At 38.6% G+C, this 13,563-nt stretch overlaps 1 protein-coding gene across 1 annotated transcript in view; it reads right to left on the reverse strand.

Annotated features, from left to right (window-relative positions):
• SEMA5A (semaphorin 5A) overlaps positions 1-13,563 on the reverse strand; it is a 143,969-nt gene that overhangs the window by 790 nt on the left and 129,616 nt on the right. The window contains exons 16-20 of the mRNA XM_070939125.1: positions 10,119-10,328; positions 4,599-4,769; positions 2,661-2,816; positions 1,965-2,012; positions 233-444 (exon numbers count right to left, since the gene is read on the reverse strand). Coding sequence (XP_070795226.1) covers positions 233-444; positions 1,965-2,012; positions 2,661-2,816; positions 4,599-4,769; positions 10,119-10,328 — 797 coding nt within the window. The remainder of the gene's footprint in view (positions 1-232; positions 445-1,964; positions 2,013-2,660; positions 2,817-4,598; positions 4,770-10,118; positions 10,329-13,563) is intronic.

Raw genomic sequence — 13,563 nt, forward strand, 5'->3', positions numbered from 1 at the left:
GCATGGCTAAAACAAAATTCAAATAATTACATAAAATTAAATGCACTAAAAAAGCTCAGTGAATTATGTAAATATGTTCATCTGTCACACAAAAATTAGAATTTTGGAGGATGGCGGGGTTTACTGTAATACTGGAAGTCTAACTGTGCCCCTCCTGAAACAGCCCATAGTAATTTACAATGGAATTTGTGTATCTACATTTGACAACACATGGCCACTATTGATTCCTTACCTTAATGGCATCTACAGAATCATACTTGTCCAGTTTGTTGAGGTGATTGGTGATGTTGGTGTTCAGAGGTGCTGGGGATACTGGATGAATGACAGTGGCATCATGAGACTGTTGCTGATATCGCTGGCAATAAGTGTAAACCAGAAGAGTCAGAAGGCATCCAAGAATTGAGCTACTCAGCCCCACAGCAGTCATGTGGAACAGATTAAATTCTACAAATTAGATGAATGAGAAAATAAAATCAATACCTTATTTAGTTTACATGTTATAATTTTTGTATATTACTTATTTCCGGAGCAAAGTAAAATACTAAATTTTATATTGATTACAGAATTCTGCTTTCTGAATTTCCTGCCAGATATATATTTTAGAGCAGAACAAGTTTGCAAGGCCATCACAATTATATGGACACCTAATTGATATAGTAGTGAAGGTGCTGGCCTAGAAACTGGGTGACTTTGAGTTCTAGATCTGCCTTAGGCATGGAAGCCACTGGATGACTTTTGGGCCAGTAATTCTCTCTCAGCCCAACCACCTCAGAAGGTTGTTGTTGGGGGGAAAAGAGGGGGCAGGAGTATTAGATAAGTTTGCTGCCTTGAGGTAATATATAGAGGAATAGTCTGGATAAAATAATAATATCAATAAAAAACCCACATGGAGTTGGTTAAGATCAGGAGTATTAAAGAAACTGAAGGCATGCATTATTTTAGCATCTCAAGAACAAGCTTTATCAACTGACTACATGAAGGTGAAAATTCAACATGTAAAAACAACAGCAAATGCAGCCTTTGTAGTGGAAAGGATGAAACAATTGACCATTTGATCAGTGGCTACAGCAAAATTTCACATACCGACTACCATCAGCATCATGACTGAGCTGCCAAAATTATTCATTGAAGATTTTGCCAGAGATTTGGATTCAAATGCAGTAAAAACTACTGGGACCATTAAATGTTATAACTACTTGTGACCACCCTCTCAACTTGGCAAGGCTTGCACAATGCCTTAATTTATCCATGCTAATGATAGTGAAATAAGCAGGAAAGAGTCAGACTGTAGTGAAAGAATTCATCCCAATTCTAAAGAAATACAAGAAAGAATTCTTTACCATGCCTTCTCTGTTGCTTATAATGCCACAATCAAAAGATTCCCAGTGGTACCCAGCATAATCTAACATGAATAGTGAATGGTACAATAATACTGACATTCTGACAAGTCAACAGACACACTGAGATAAATCCCATCTAGATACCATTTAGAACATAACCAAAGACCAAGGAAGGAAACCCAAATCCCAGATCAACTCTCCATAGCAACCATCACCCAGATAAGCAGCAAACAGCCCCAGATAAACAATCAGGGAAGAAACAACACCCTAATCAGGGAACCATTACAGAAGAAATTACAACCCCAACAAGACTGGCAGGGCAAGCCACTATGCATAAACAATCTGCAAACTTCATTTTTCCATTCACAACAATGATATTAGGTCTCCTGGAAATGAAAGATCTGCAAGAAAATAACCAAGCTCAGAGCACACAAAAAGCCCAAGTGTTAAATACTGCATTACATCTATTCTCCACTAATGGAGCACAGGAGAGTCACAGAAATTTGAAATGTGCAATTTCAGTCTTGGCTGGTGTAAGAAAAATAGAGCAAACTTTCATGAAAGTGTTGAGGGTGGAAAAAAACGAATAATTGTCACAAATAAGACAAAAGTGAAGAATCTTACCACCACATCTTTTTTCTTTGATACTGCTGGTTCTTGCAACAGTTATATCTACAGTAACAAATAATTGAATTAACAGCTTAATGGTGAAGAATGTCCAAGTAAGTTTCATTTGACTGCAAGCAAATTATTCCTCAAAGGATACCTTAAGTACACAACACAAGTTGCTAATTTGCCAGAATAATAATGCACTCAAATTCAGTAAATCCAGTAATAATAATAATAATAATGCCTAATCCAGGTCCTTGGAAAGGACTTGATAGGTGGGTCAAAATGCACATCTACCTGACTGTGCAACCAATCATAATAATTTTATTAAAGTGGTATGCCATACAGTAATGTTTCTCAACCGTGGTGGCTTGAAGAACTAGCTAGGGAATTCTAGGAATTGAAGTCCACACATCTTCAAGTTGCCAAAGTTGAGGAACACTGCTATATAGCAATATCAGCAGAATGTAAAAGCCAAGATAGGAGAAAGAAGAGATTTAAATCCATCAACTGGACTGGCATGTATATTTGGGATAAGAGGGAAAACTAAACATCCTTGTCTCTTCCTCCAGCTCCCTCTTACTGAACAGAGACAAGCCCTTAATTCTTCATTTTAGACAGGTCTCAGCCTACTTTCAGCAAGGGTGCAGCTACCTAGCCATGCTTGTTATTCAGGAATCACATCAGGGTATCATCCATGCTTGCTCTTACCTGGTATGAAATTGGAATCAGAATCACACGGCTGACTTTCAGTCGTATTCCCAGAGCACTGCTGACCCACAGGAAATAAAATATTACACTGGCGAGTGCGGACCTGGACTCCAGATGCATCACAGCCTGACCAATCTGACCAGTCTGACCAACTATCTGCAACAAACAAAAATCAATAGCGCATGAAGGGACCATCAGTCCACCACGCATTCCCTTTAAATTTCCTCCTATCCCAAACCTCAATCTTTTCCATTTTTAGCATATTAACCTGATTCTGCAAGGACAATCAATGCACTGAAGCAATGATTATGTTTTAGACCAGGGGTGTCAAACTCGCGGCCCGCGAGCCAGATGCATCATGTGCTTGCCACGCCTCCCCTCCATTTTAGCAAAGGGGGGGAAGTTGTGATATGTCACGTGATGACAATGTGACGACTTGAATTTAACACCTCTGTTTTAGACCAACATTGTGTTGATTAAAAATGTGCAAATTTTTAAAAATGCACAGTTTACATTTAATACCATATCTTTTGGTGTTCTTTGTTGGATCTGGATGGATCAACAGTATGAGCTTCAGCAATTCACCTACCCTAAAAGGGAGCAAATTAAACTCTCAACCACTTTTTTCTGTTCAAAAATTTTCTGGTATCCACACCTTACATCCTTAGAGAAACAGATATAGAAGGGAGACAGATGGTGGAGGAGCATATACAGAAATTCTGTCAACTCTAAATTAAAATATTTTTAGCTTTTGGGAAATAGTATACACCAGAATTAAGGGTTACATACATACATACATACATGTCACTTAAAGGTGGAACAGTTATTAATCTTAATCTCCTATCACAAATCTTGTTCTTCTTCCACATCATTGGGTGCTGCTATTGATGGTAAAGAAGTGCTGAAAATGACATCAGGATCATGCAGAATTGGAGAGTCTATCGGTTCTGGATAACTGGGAGAAGCTAATATGGGAAGCATTGTCTGCTTTTATTGAGTGTGAGGTGTAGTTTTAGCCTAGGCTATAGCTTATCCTGACTTGGGAAAGATTGAAATTGGAAGCTAAACGTCTGGAGAAAGCTGGTGAATAAATGATAAAAGTGGGGAGGAGCCCCCATCTTCTTTCTGCCCTACAGTTCCCCATCCCCCAGTTATAGATATATCTTCCATCCAGCCTTCTTCCTCTTAGCACTGGTGTTTTAGCATGGCAAGTACATTTCAAAGGTTTTACAAAATGAGGCTGCCACTATCACCAGCTAATGTAAAGGGATAGCAATAGCATTAGGCTTATATACTGCCCCATAGTGCTTTACAGTTGAATTAGTTAGGAATGGAAAGGCAAAACCTGCAAATGTAAGTGGAAAATATAGCTAAGCAAGGGACTGGTCTGACCACTGTTTTCCATGTGGCTGCTAACTGGAATTAGACAACTCATCCAGTTTGCAGAGTACCACTGAGTTTTCTGCTTCAGCATCCTCAGTTTTTATGAATGAAAACAAGATTTCCACCTTGTATGCTATCTTTTGTTGTGGCTAATTCCATTCTGAGAAATCTTCAGAGCAAGTTTGCATGGATTATGTGGCTCAACCATGAGTATGAGAGCAATACAATAGGCTCATCAGGCAGGGCCCAAGGTAGATTAACAGGTTAGAGCATCATACCAGGCCTATCCCAATGGGATGAATGAAACCTACTGGTACTTCTAGATCCCCCACCAAGATTTGAAGCTGGATTGGAAAGCTAGATGTGGTTCCATATTCCTATATCACCTAATTTATGGCTTTAGGTAAACTAAAAGATCTTCCTCAGTATAACATGTGTATAAAGGAAAACAAATGTAGAAACAGTAAATAATTCTGAACATGCTGTCTAATTTAATCTAATTCTTAACAATGTCTGTTCTACAATTGTCGAGGAAACAAACAGGATGTTTCAAACCTGGGCATTGTTCTGTATTGCAAAGTGCTTCTTCGGTGTGGAGCCCTAAACAGATGTCACCTCCATAAGCCGGTGCTGGGTTTGTACAGGAGCGAGTCCTCATATAATGGCCACTTCCACAAGTAGCAGAGCACTTGGACCATGACGACCAACAGGACCAACTTCCGTCAACTAGGTGCAGAAGAACAGTGCTGTTGTTTGTTGTTTCTCAAAAAGCAGATAAACACATTCATTGTCTTCTAGTTTACAACTGCACAATCTAGACCACTGCAAAAAGTTCAAAGCCAGAAGCTCACAAATACAAATATATATTCTTAAGTATCGCTTATAGAAAGGTAACTGAATTATAATAAGATGGGAGAAAGCCCAAAGCAATGTCAATGCTGCCATTTCCAAATGGGAAGTATATCACAATAGCTACGCTGAAATGTGGTATGAATGATTTTCTACATTTCTGCCCTGCGGCAATCCAGAGACTCCTGATGGCTTACATAGAGTATAAAGTAAAACACCCATTCTATCATAACTATAAAAGCAGTAAAACAATGACACCACCCATATCAAAAACTGCAAACAACATAATGAAAATGGCATGCTAAAATCAAGAGAAGGCCCTCCAGAACAACTGTTTTTAAAAGCTTCTGAAACATTAAGAAGCAGGGGGCTAACCTGATCTCACCTGGGAGGTTGTTCCAGAGCATCGGCACTGCCATTAAAAAAAAGAGCAACTTATTTTTTATTTATTTAATCAATCATATTTATAGGGAAACCTAAGTCAGCCAACACTGGGCAGTTTAAAGCAAAAACAGCTGACATAAATCCTCCACTAGTAAAATGACAGAAATCAAAAAGTTCATGGTCTGATAATAAAAAAAATATGTGTGCAAAACTCAATTCCTTATCCAAGGGTCTGGAGAAACAGTCAAGTCTTCAAATTTTGGTTAAAAGGATAGTAAATCTGGGATAATTATGAACCTCTGTGGGAATACCAGAGATTAAAAGCAAAGTCAAGAAACTCTGAGGTTATCTTCATACTTCACCGCACAAGAACATCTCCTCACATCTTGGTAATAGCAATTACCACCACCCATGAAGTTTTATGTTTCCAAACATGAATTCAGTCCCATCCAAGCACTCTTTGAAAACAGGAGAGGCAGCTGAGAGCTTGCAAAAAGCTTGAGCAGGTCATGGAAGAACAAGGGAGTTTGGAGAGGGATTTTAGCAGGGAAGAAACACACTGACTGACTGTTCCTTCCCAAATCACAGTCACAATTTCAGAAGTGAAATTAGTTACTGGGCAAAGAAGTCAAGGCTCTGTCTTCTGAAACAGTATCACATCTTTTAGTTGAACTAGTGCTAAAGAAGAATATAAAGTTACAAGTAATAACTAATATAGAAAGAGAGAAGGCCAACAGTTGAGGGGGAATTTTCCAGGTTACTTTACATAGTGTCAAATATGTAACTATTTGCCTCTTGGGGACTCTTCTTGGTGCAGTAAGTTCCTAGCTCTCAAAGAGCAGATGCTTTCCCTTGAAACTACAGCAGCTGAGATAAGGATGCTCAGACAACCAGGCAGATTAGATGAGATTTATGAGATGCAATAAACTTTGTCCCACTCTGACAATGACAATCCCTTGTTGTCAGGGAGAAAGAGGGCTTTAGAGAAGGAGGGTATCATTTCAATGATAAACAAGATGTCCCTGTAGAAGGGGCCCAATTCTTGGGTGATGTATCCATACCTCTCATTTCAAAGATATTCCTCTGGGGTGAGTGGAGGTTACTTCTTTATAAATGATTTGATCATTAGATACAAAGACAAATGTCAACCTCAGAGTAACCTATCTGGTGTGAAGGCTATAAATGTCATATGCCATCAAGATAAGCTACTAAATACTGTTGGAGAAAAGGAAGAATTTATGGGCATTTTGGTACCATTGGGAAGCAGGTAACAAATTCAAGTCCAGGACTGCCAAAGTAGCATTTTTAGAGATACCACTAGATCCATGCATGAGGCTAGTAGACATGCAGAGTTCAGAGGTCTCAATATATGGATGAGATAGAAATGTCAGGTGAAGGATTTGGATTAGAGAGACAGTTGAACTAAAAAAAAAAAACAGGATGCAAGTACAGAAAACAAACAAAAATTGACATAGATTTTAAACAGTCCTACAAAGTAGACAAGATGGAGATGCCAATGGCATATAAACTAAGACTACTTATATTGCAACAGTTCTAGTAACAAAATTTTGCAAGTCTGAATGTGCAGTTCCCCCTCCCACACTTTATCTTTTTAGGCTTCTCTGAGCTATTTTTGTCAAATTGATTTCTTGGTTTTATCTGTCTGTTAGTAGCGGCCTGTCCTTCAAAGACATTTCCTACACCCTCTATACCAACAGGTGCTGGATAACATTTGACTCAGAAGAACTTTTTGCTGACACCTGGATTGGAAAACATGTTGCTTATTGGAGTGCCTATAGTTGATTTATGGGATCAAGAGTTTTATATCTGTTAATTAAAAAAAGATAAAGAGATAATGAAACTGTTTAAATTATGATGAGGGCGGGAAGTTGTTTTCTGGTTTTCTTGCTCTTTTTTCTATTTTTCCTTTCCTTTTGTGGCTTTCTTGCAAAAGAGGTTTTATTCTATTTTTTTTTCTTTTTAGTTTATAGTATCTTTTATTATTTCAATAAAAATATTGTCAGAATATTCATGACTGGAAAGACATGGTAACAAGGTCAGCCAATGAATAGACATAGCAACTAAATCAGCCAATTGGGAGCCGAAACAGACTGGAGCCAGGGCGTGTCTTAATCTGCAGCTTCTGATTCTGTAAAGAGAAACTGAAACCAGCATGTGTGTTAAGGTCTCTTTGCTGTATTCTGTGTGTGAACATGTCTGCCGATCTGAGCTGAAGAATCAACTGTTGGTATTGTAAATATACTTTATGTGTTATAATGAATATAAAGAAGTTAATGAATCCAGCTGATTCCATTATCTGTGTATGCTTCTGGATTTGATTTTTGCAAGAAACTCTGATAAATATAATTTTTAAAAAGACTGTTTCCAGGTGTTTCCAGGTGTTGTGTATTGAAAGCGGTATCTCACTTAAAACTATAGCTGATGTGTTGCCAGTTTATACTTCCTGTCCTATGAAAAAGTATAAAAAAGTATAAAAGTATAAAAAAGTATAAAATAGTGTAGACCAGTGTAGGCCAGTGTAGACCTTACCCTCCAAGAGGGTGCTACAGAAGCTACCAGTTGGCTCTAAATGATCCATTTGCTATCAAACTGTGTCTCATGACAAGTTAAAGCCATGTAGTATATAATCTGGTATAGCTTTTCTTTGTTTTCTGTAAGTTTCTTAACATTAATAAAATCCTTTTTGGAATTTATGTTGATTTGAGAGTGCTACTTTGAGCCCTCAAATCTACTGCCTGCTACCAAACCAAACACACTTACTCGTAGCAACATCTGGATATCTGAAAAGTGTTTGACAAAGTTTCTTATCAAAGGTTTTTGAATACAATTAATACTCATGGGATAAGGGGTGGTGCAGTGCTCAGTGGTTAAGAAGCTGACAGTATGGGTTCAACACCCAAGTGCCACATGAATGGGTGAGCTCCTGTTCTCACCCCAGTTCATGTCAACCTAGCAGTTTGAAAGCATGCACATTCAAGTAGATAAACAGGTATCACTTTGGTGCGAAAGTAACAGCGCTCTGTGACATCATGCCCACATGACTGCAGAAATGTCTTGACAGCACTAGCTCAATGGCCTTGAAATGGAGATGAGCATCAGCCTATAATCAGCAACAACTAGTGGAATAAAATTTGCCTTTACCTTTTTTACATGGGATAACCTATAACCTAGCTTTTTAAAAAACGAATTGGAATAAATTGCATTTTTTTTCAGTGGAGGAAAGAAAGTCTCTCAGGGTTCTGTATTGTGGGCCAGTGCTTTTTAATATTGACTTGGGGTAATCAGTGAGTTGGCCAGATGTTACCAAACTATTCAAGTCACTAAAAACTAAAAATAACACCGAAGAGTTTCAGAAGGTTCTTTTAAATTAAGTAAATGGTCATCCAAATGGTAAATGCAATCCAACTGAAGTTTAAGTGTAATGTCTCTTCAATGGATCAAAAAAAACACTAATTTCATATTTATATTGCACTGTTTGTAACCAACTAGGAAAGAGATCACAATGACAGATGTTGAATGATTCTGAAAAAGTAATAAAAAAGGCAAATTTCATTCTAGGGATCATTAGGAGGGGGCTGAAAATAAAAATGCTAAATTCTAATCTAAATTCTAAACAAAACTATAATATATCTATTTTAGCTCTGATTGCTACACTTAGAAAAGTATTTAATAAAGCTGGAAAAAAACAAAAGAGGGCAATCAAAGTGATTATAGGATTCAATCAATCAGAACAGAGCTGGAAGGGACCTTGGAGGTCTTCAATTCCAACCCCCTGCTCAAGCAGGAGATCTATACTCGGGGTGTCGTTGGCCAGACAGTGTCGGCTGGCGACCCCTAGGGAGTGGGCCTTCTCTGTGGGCGCACCTACCCTCTGGAATCAGCTCCCCCTGGAGCTCCGGATGGCCCCCGACCCTTGCTCTTTCCGCCGCGAACTAAAAACGTGGCTATTTTGCCTGGCCGGCCTGGACTGATGGGGGTTTTAAAATGGATTTTAATTGATTTCAGGGATTTTATGTATAACTTTTAACCCAGAGTTTTTGTTTTATTTTTCTGTTTTATTGTTGTGAGCCACCCTGAGTCCTCTTGGAGAAAGGGCAGCATATAAATCTAAACAAACAAACAAACAAATAAACAAATAAATATACCATTTCAGACAAATGGCTTGTCCAATCTCTTCTTAAAAACCTCCAGTGATTTTTAAGAGACTGGACAACCATTTATTCTCTTTCTAGAACTGCTAGAACTATGGGTCATCCAATGATGCTCTGGAAGATAGAAAAAAACCCACTTCTACAAGATAATATAAGCCACTAATGTGGGTAGCTTTAAGAGTGGGAATTGGATAAATTGAGGGGTTTATCAAGCATTATTGGTCTTGAGGACTCAATATTGTCTCCATGTTGGGAACAGGATGTTTCCAAATAAAATGTCTATGGAGAAATAGTGGGAAAGGGATATCTTTTGCTTGCAGCGTCCTATTGGCATCTAGCTGTCCAGTATGAGGAATAAAAAAAATAATAATGCTGGAATAAGATGGGAATAAGATGAACTCTATTTGATTCAGCATAATTGTTCTGCTCTCAAGCAGAAGTAAGTATAATTAAATAAAACTAAATTATTCCTTCTTTACAATGCATGTTTAAAAAACCATTCAGCAGCTATTGCATAAAATAAAGCACGGGGGGGGGGGGAATTAACATAAAAGGTAAACACACTTGGTCTCCCACTACTTCCTTGTTGGGTTACACAATAAAATAAGGCAGAGGGAATTAAAAGTTGAATGCTTTGCTTTTCGATTTTAACATTTCTATGGCCACTTACCTGGGCATGGAAGGATGTTGCATTCTTGGTATTCCAGGGGAGGTCCCAGACAAGGCAATCCCCCATACTTTGGCTCAGGATTATTGCAAATTCGTTTGCGGTTCCGAATACCTCTGTTGCAGTCACGACTACACTGAGACCATGGAGACCAGGGGGACCAAGCACCATTGATAGTGTGAGTGGAACGATGCCCAGAATGCAAAAGATCGCCTAAGAATACAAATATAAACAGAATAAAAGAATTTACCATGGCAGTAATCTGCAAATGTACCGATAACATTGTTCTAATTTAATTTGCATCTGATCCAGTAACTTTAACACTTATGAAGTACTCTGTCATATGGATTATAATATGGTATCAAAGACTGACAGTTATACTTCATAAGAATCTCTGTGAGTATAAAAATAGCACTGGCCAGTGAACCATGAAACTCCAATTCCCAAAGCAATTTAATCAGGCCCTTAGTGGCTTTACCAAAGTAGATACTCCACTTTTGAAGGTTATACAGTAACTCATTTTGAGGTTTGGCTATACCTCATAATAGAAAAAAAAATTACTATTAATTGGATCCAACTTTATCATGAAGTCTGATACTGCCAGACTAATGGCTACTGGTTGGAAAATAGAGTGGTTTTTAAACAGACTTCAGTTGGTCTTCCTTATACACATCTGTCTTGAATATATAATTTGTAACAAATGTGGATTGTCCATATTTAAAATTTAGAAGACTTCAGAATGGTTGGCAAAAGCAGCAAATAAAAATAAAGAAGTCTCATGAAGAAGAGTGAATTCTTAAACAGATTTTAATAATATTAATTTAATTGCACTGAAACAGGTTAATGTTAAAGGTTAAAATGGTTATTTTCAAAGCATAATGAGCTAAGTAGAAAGTAAAATAGACAAGTAAAATTTAAAAGCCACTGCTTTTTATCAAAATGACTCCGTTCCATCAGGTATACAATACACAACAAATATGGGTATTTGTTGTAGCATATATTTTCTGTAAGAACTCAATGACCAGGATGAATTATGTATAACTGCATTTACAATGAATGCTGTGACTTTTAAGTCTAAGATATTTGTGATGTTTGCTTTTCTGCTACATATTTTTATCCATGACTTGTGAAAAGTGAACTGTCATTTAGAAGCACATTTATTTTTTGTTTGTACTGCAAATGCAGTTCAATTGATCACAACACAAAGGTTTTTTAAGGATGAGACAGAAGTGCAATACAACTCTTGGCAGCCATATCAATTTTGAGTCTTTGTAAGAAGCAAACAAACGAACAATGCCAATTCCAGATGAAATGGCTACAAAGAAAACTGCACATGTAGAGACATTTTCATCCATTACTCTTCAAAACAAGTAACCAAGCTTCATCAAAAGCCTCTTCACCACTCCTTTTAGTTTTTAAATTACTTTATAGCCAAATTCTAGGCATGCTTGTTTAGATAAAAGCTGGCATGTTCTCATTAACTCCCAGTAAGTAGGATGGCAGCCTTATTATTTTGTAAACAAATTCTGCATCTCTTCTTGCTGGAATAATTAGAGACCTCCAATTGCAGGGATCCCCCATCAATTTAAGACAGATATCTAATAGCAACCTTTATATTCAGTGTCTACAACACTGAAAACAACGTGCAGAAGATGTTAAGAACAAGATTAAACATATTAAAGGGGGGGGGGACCCTGCCAGGCAGGAGATGGGACTTGCCCAACTATTATAGAATATTGAATGTTTGTTCTAGTGCATGGGGAAACGAAATAAAAGTATTCTGGAATGGGGCACTGTAAATCGGGTGGCTATCTGAACAGAAGAAGCATTCTCACAATTTGTTATAGTTTCCCTATGTGCAGTTAAAATTCTTAGCACCTGAACAGCATCCAAACCAGTTCAAAAGCACCATCTCAATCATCCTTACAATAACTCTACAAGGTGGATCCTCGCTTGGCAAATGTAGTATTTATACAGAAAAGCTTGCTGAAAGGGAAAAGTGAGCTTTAAAAAACTGCCTCAGTTTTTTAGTTAGACACTAGTTCTTTTCTGTTTTTACCTTTATCCTCAAGACTAGTCAATTTACAATAATTTACAATAATTGCGAGAGTTGCAATTACCAAGTCCTTTTTAATTAAAGCAACGTAAAGTCAATAGAGACAATGATTAAAAGCCTTCAAGTAATTGAGTTTCTGCCAGACAGAGGTTACAATTGTTGTCTCCTGGCCCAGAATCAAGAGTCAAAAATGAGGAAGAGAAAAGATGGACGAGTTATAACAACTTGTGTTTAGGTGCAGCATTAGGAATGTTAAATGGTCACAATGACACCACAGCAGAAGAGCTATTCTACAAGATGTAAAGAATGAGGCACACAGGCCATGTTAAAGGAAGTTTTAATTACAAAATGCTTGCTGCAGGGAGGATGGTGGAAGACATTGTCCTGCTGGCATTTCAAATGAACTGCTGCAGGCTATAAAGTTTTATTTCTCAGACTCAGGCCTGGATACAACTGTACAACTGGAAGAGAATCAGAAAAAGAAAGGCAACTGGGGAGGTAGGGGCGGGAGAGAGGATCTGTACACAGACATCAAGAACCTCTTATTTGTTTCAACTGCCAGTTTTCAATTGCACAAAAAATCAAACGTGCCAGAGATTTGGTTAATTTCAGGATTTGATTTGGTTGAATGGCAGACATGGCTGAAATCTGGCTAGAACTTACCTAACAACTTTCACTTAAACTGTCATTAAGCAAACACCCACTAAATAAAAGCAACATATAAGCTAAAGAAATTGGACCAACACAGGGAAGGAATGAGATAACAATGTCAAGGTTTTAAAGGTTAAGTTAAAAGTTCTAGCAAATCGGGTGAAATGCTACCGGTTCAGACCAGTTCAGGTAAACTGGTAGTAGAAATTGGGGCTGGTTTGCTGAACCGGTAGCAACCACTGGCTGGCCACATCCCCGAACCAGTCCATGGCCCACAGTCCTGCCATGCTTCCCTGCCTTCCATGTGGTCTTCCCGACATCCCTGTGGCCAGCTTGTGAAGGCAGGCAAGCGGAAGGCCACGTGGAAGGCAGGCAAGCAGGGTAGGGCTGCGGGGAAGGGAGCTAGCAGCCTGCTCCCTTCCCCACAGCCCTGCCGTGCTTGCCTGCCTTCCCGGTGGTCCCCCACGCCCGCTTATCTTCCAAGGTCGGTGTCCAGCTAACCCTAACCCCCAAGCCCTTGGGGGAGACACAGTGGCTGACGCTGGGGCTGAGAGGGGCGGTGGCACTGGAGAGAAGTGGACTTAACAAAAAGGGACCAGACATGGCAGGGGCAGACAAATAAAGAAGGGGAGGGGGAGCCCCGTGACAATCCAGGTCTGTTAGAGCCTTTTTATTCTCCTGCTGCAAAAACTCCCCACAATACTTTTGCCCAAAATGCCTCTCATGTCTTTCAGAAGCGAT

Source organism: Pituophis catenifer, unplaced genomic scaffold, assembly GCF_029215685.1.
Source record: "Pituophis catenifer annectens isolate HBS135680 unplaced genomic scaffold, rPitCat1.0.hap2 SCAF_3, whole genome shotgun sequence".
Lineage (NCBI taxonomy): Eukaryota > Metazoa > Chordata > Lepidosauria > Squamata > Colubridae > Pituophis > Pituophis catenifer.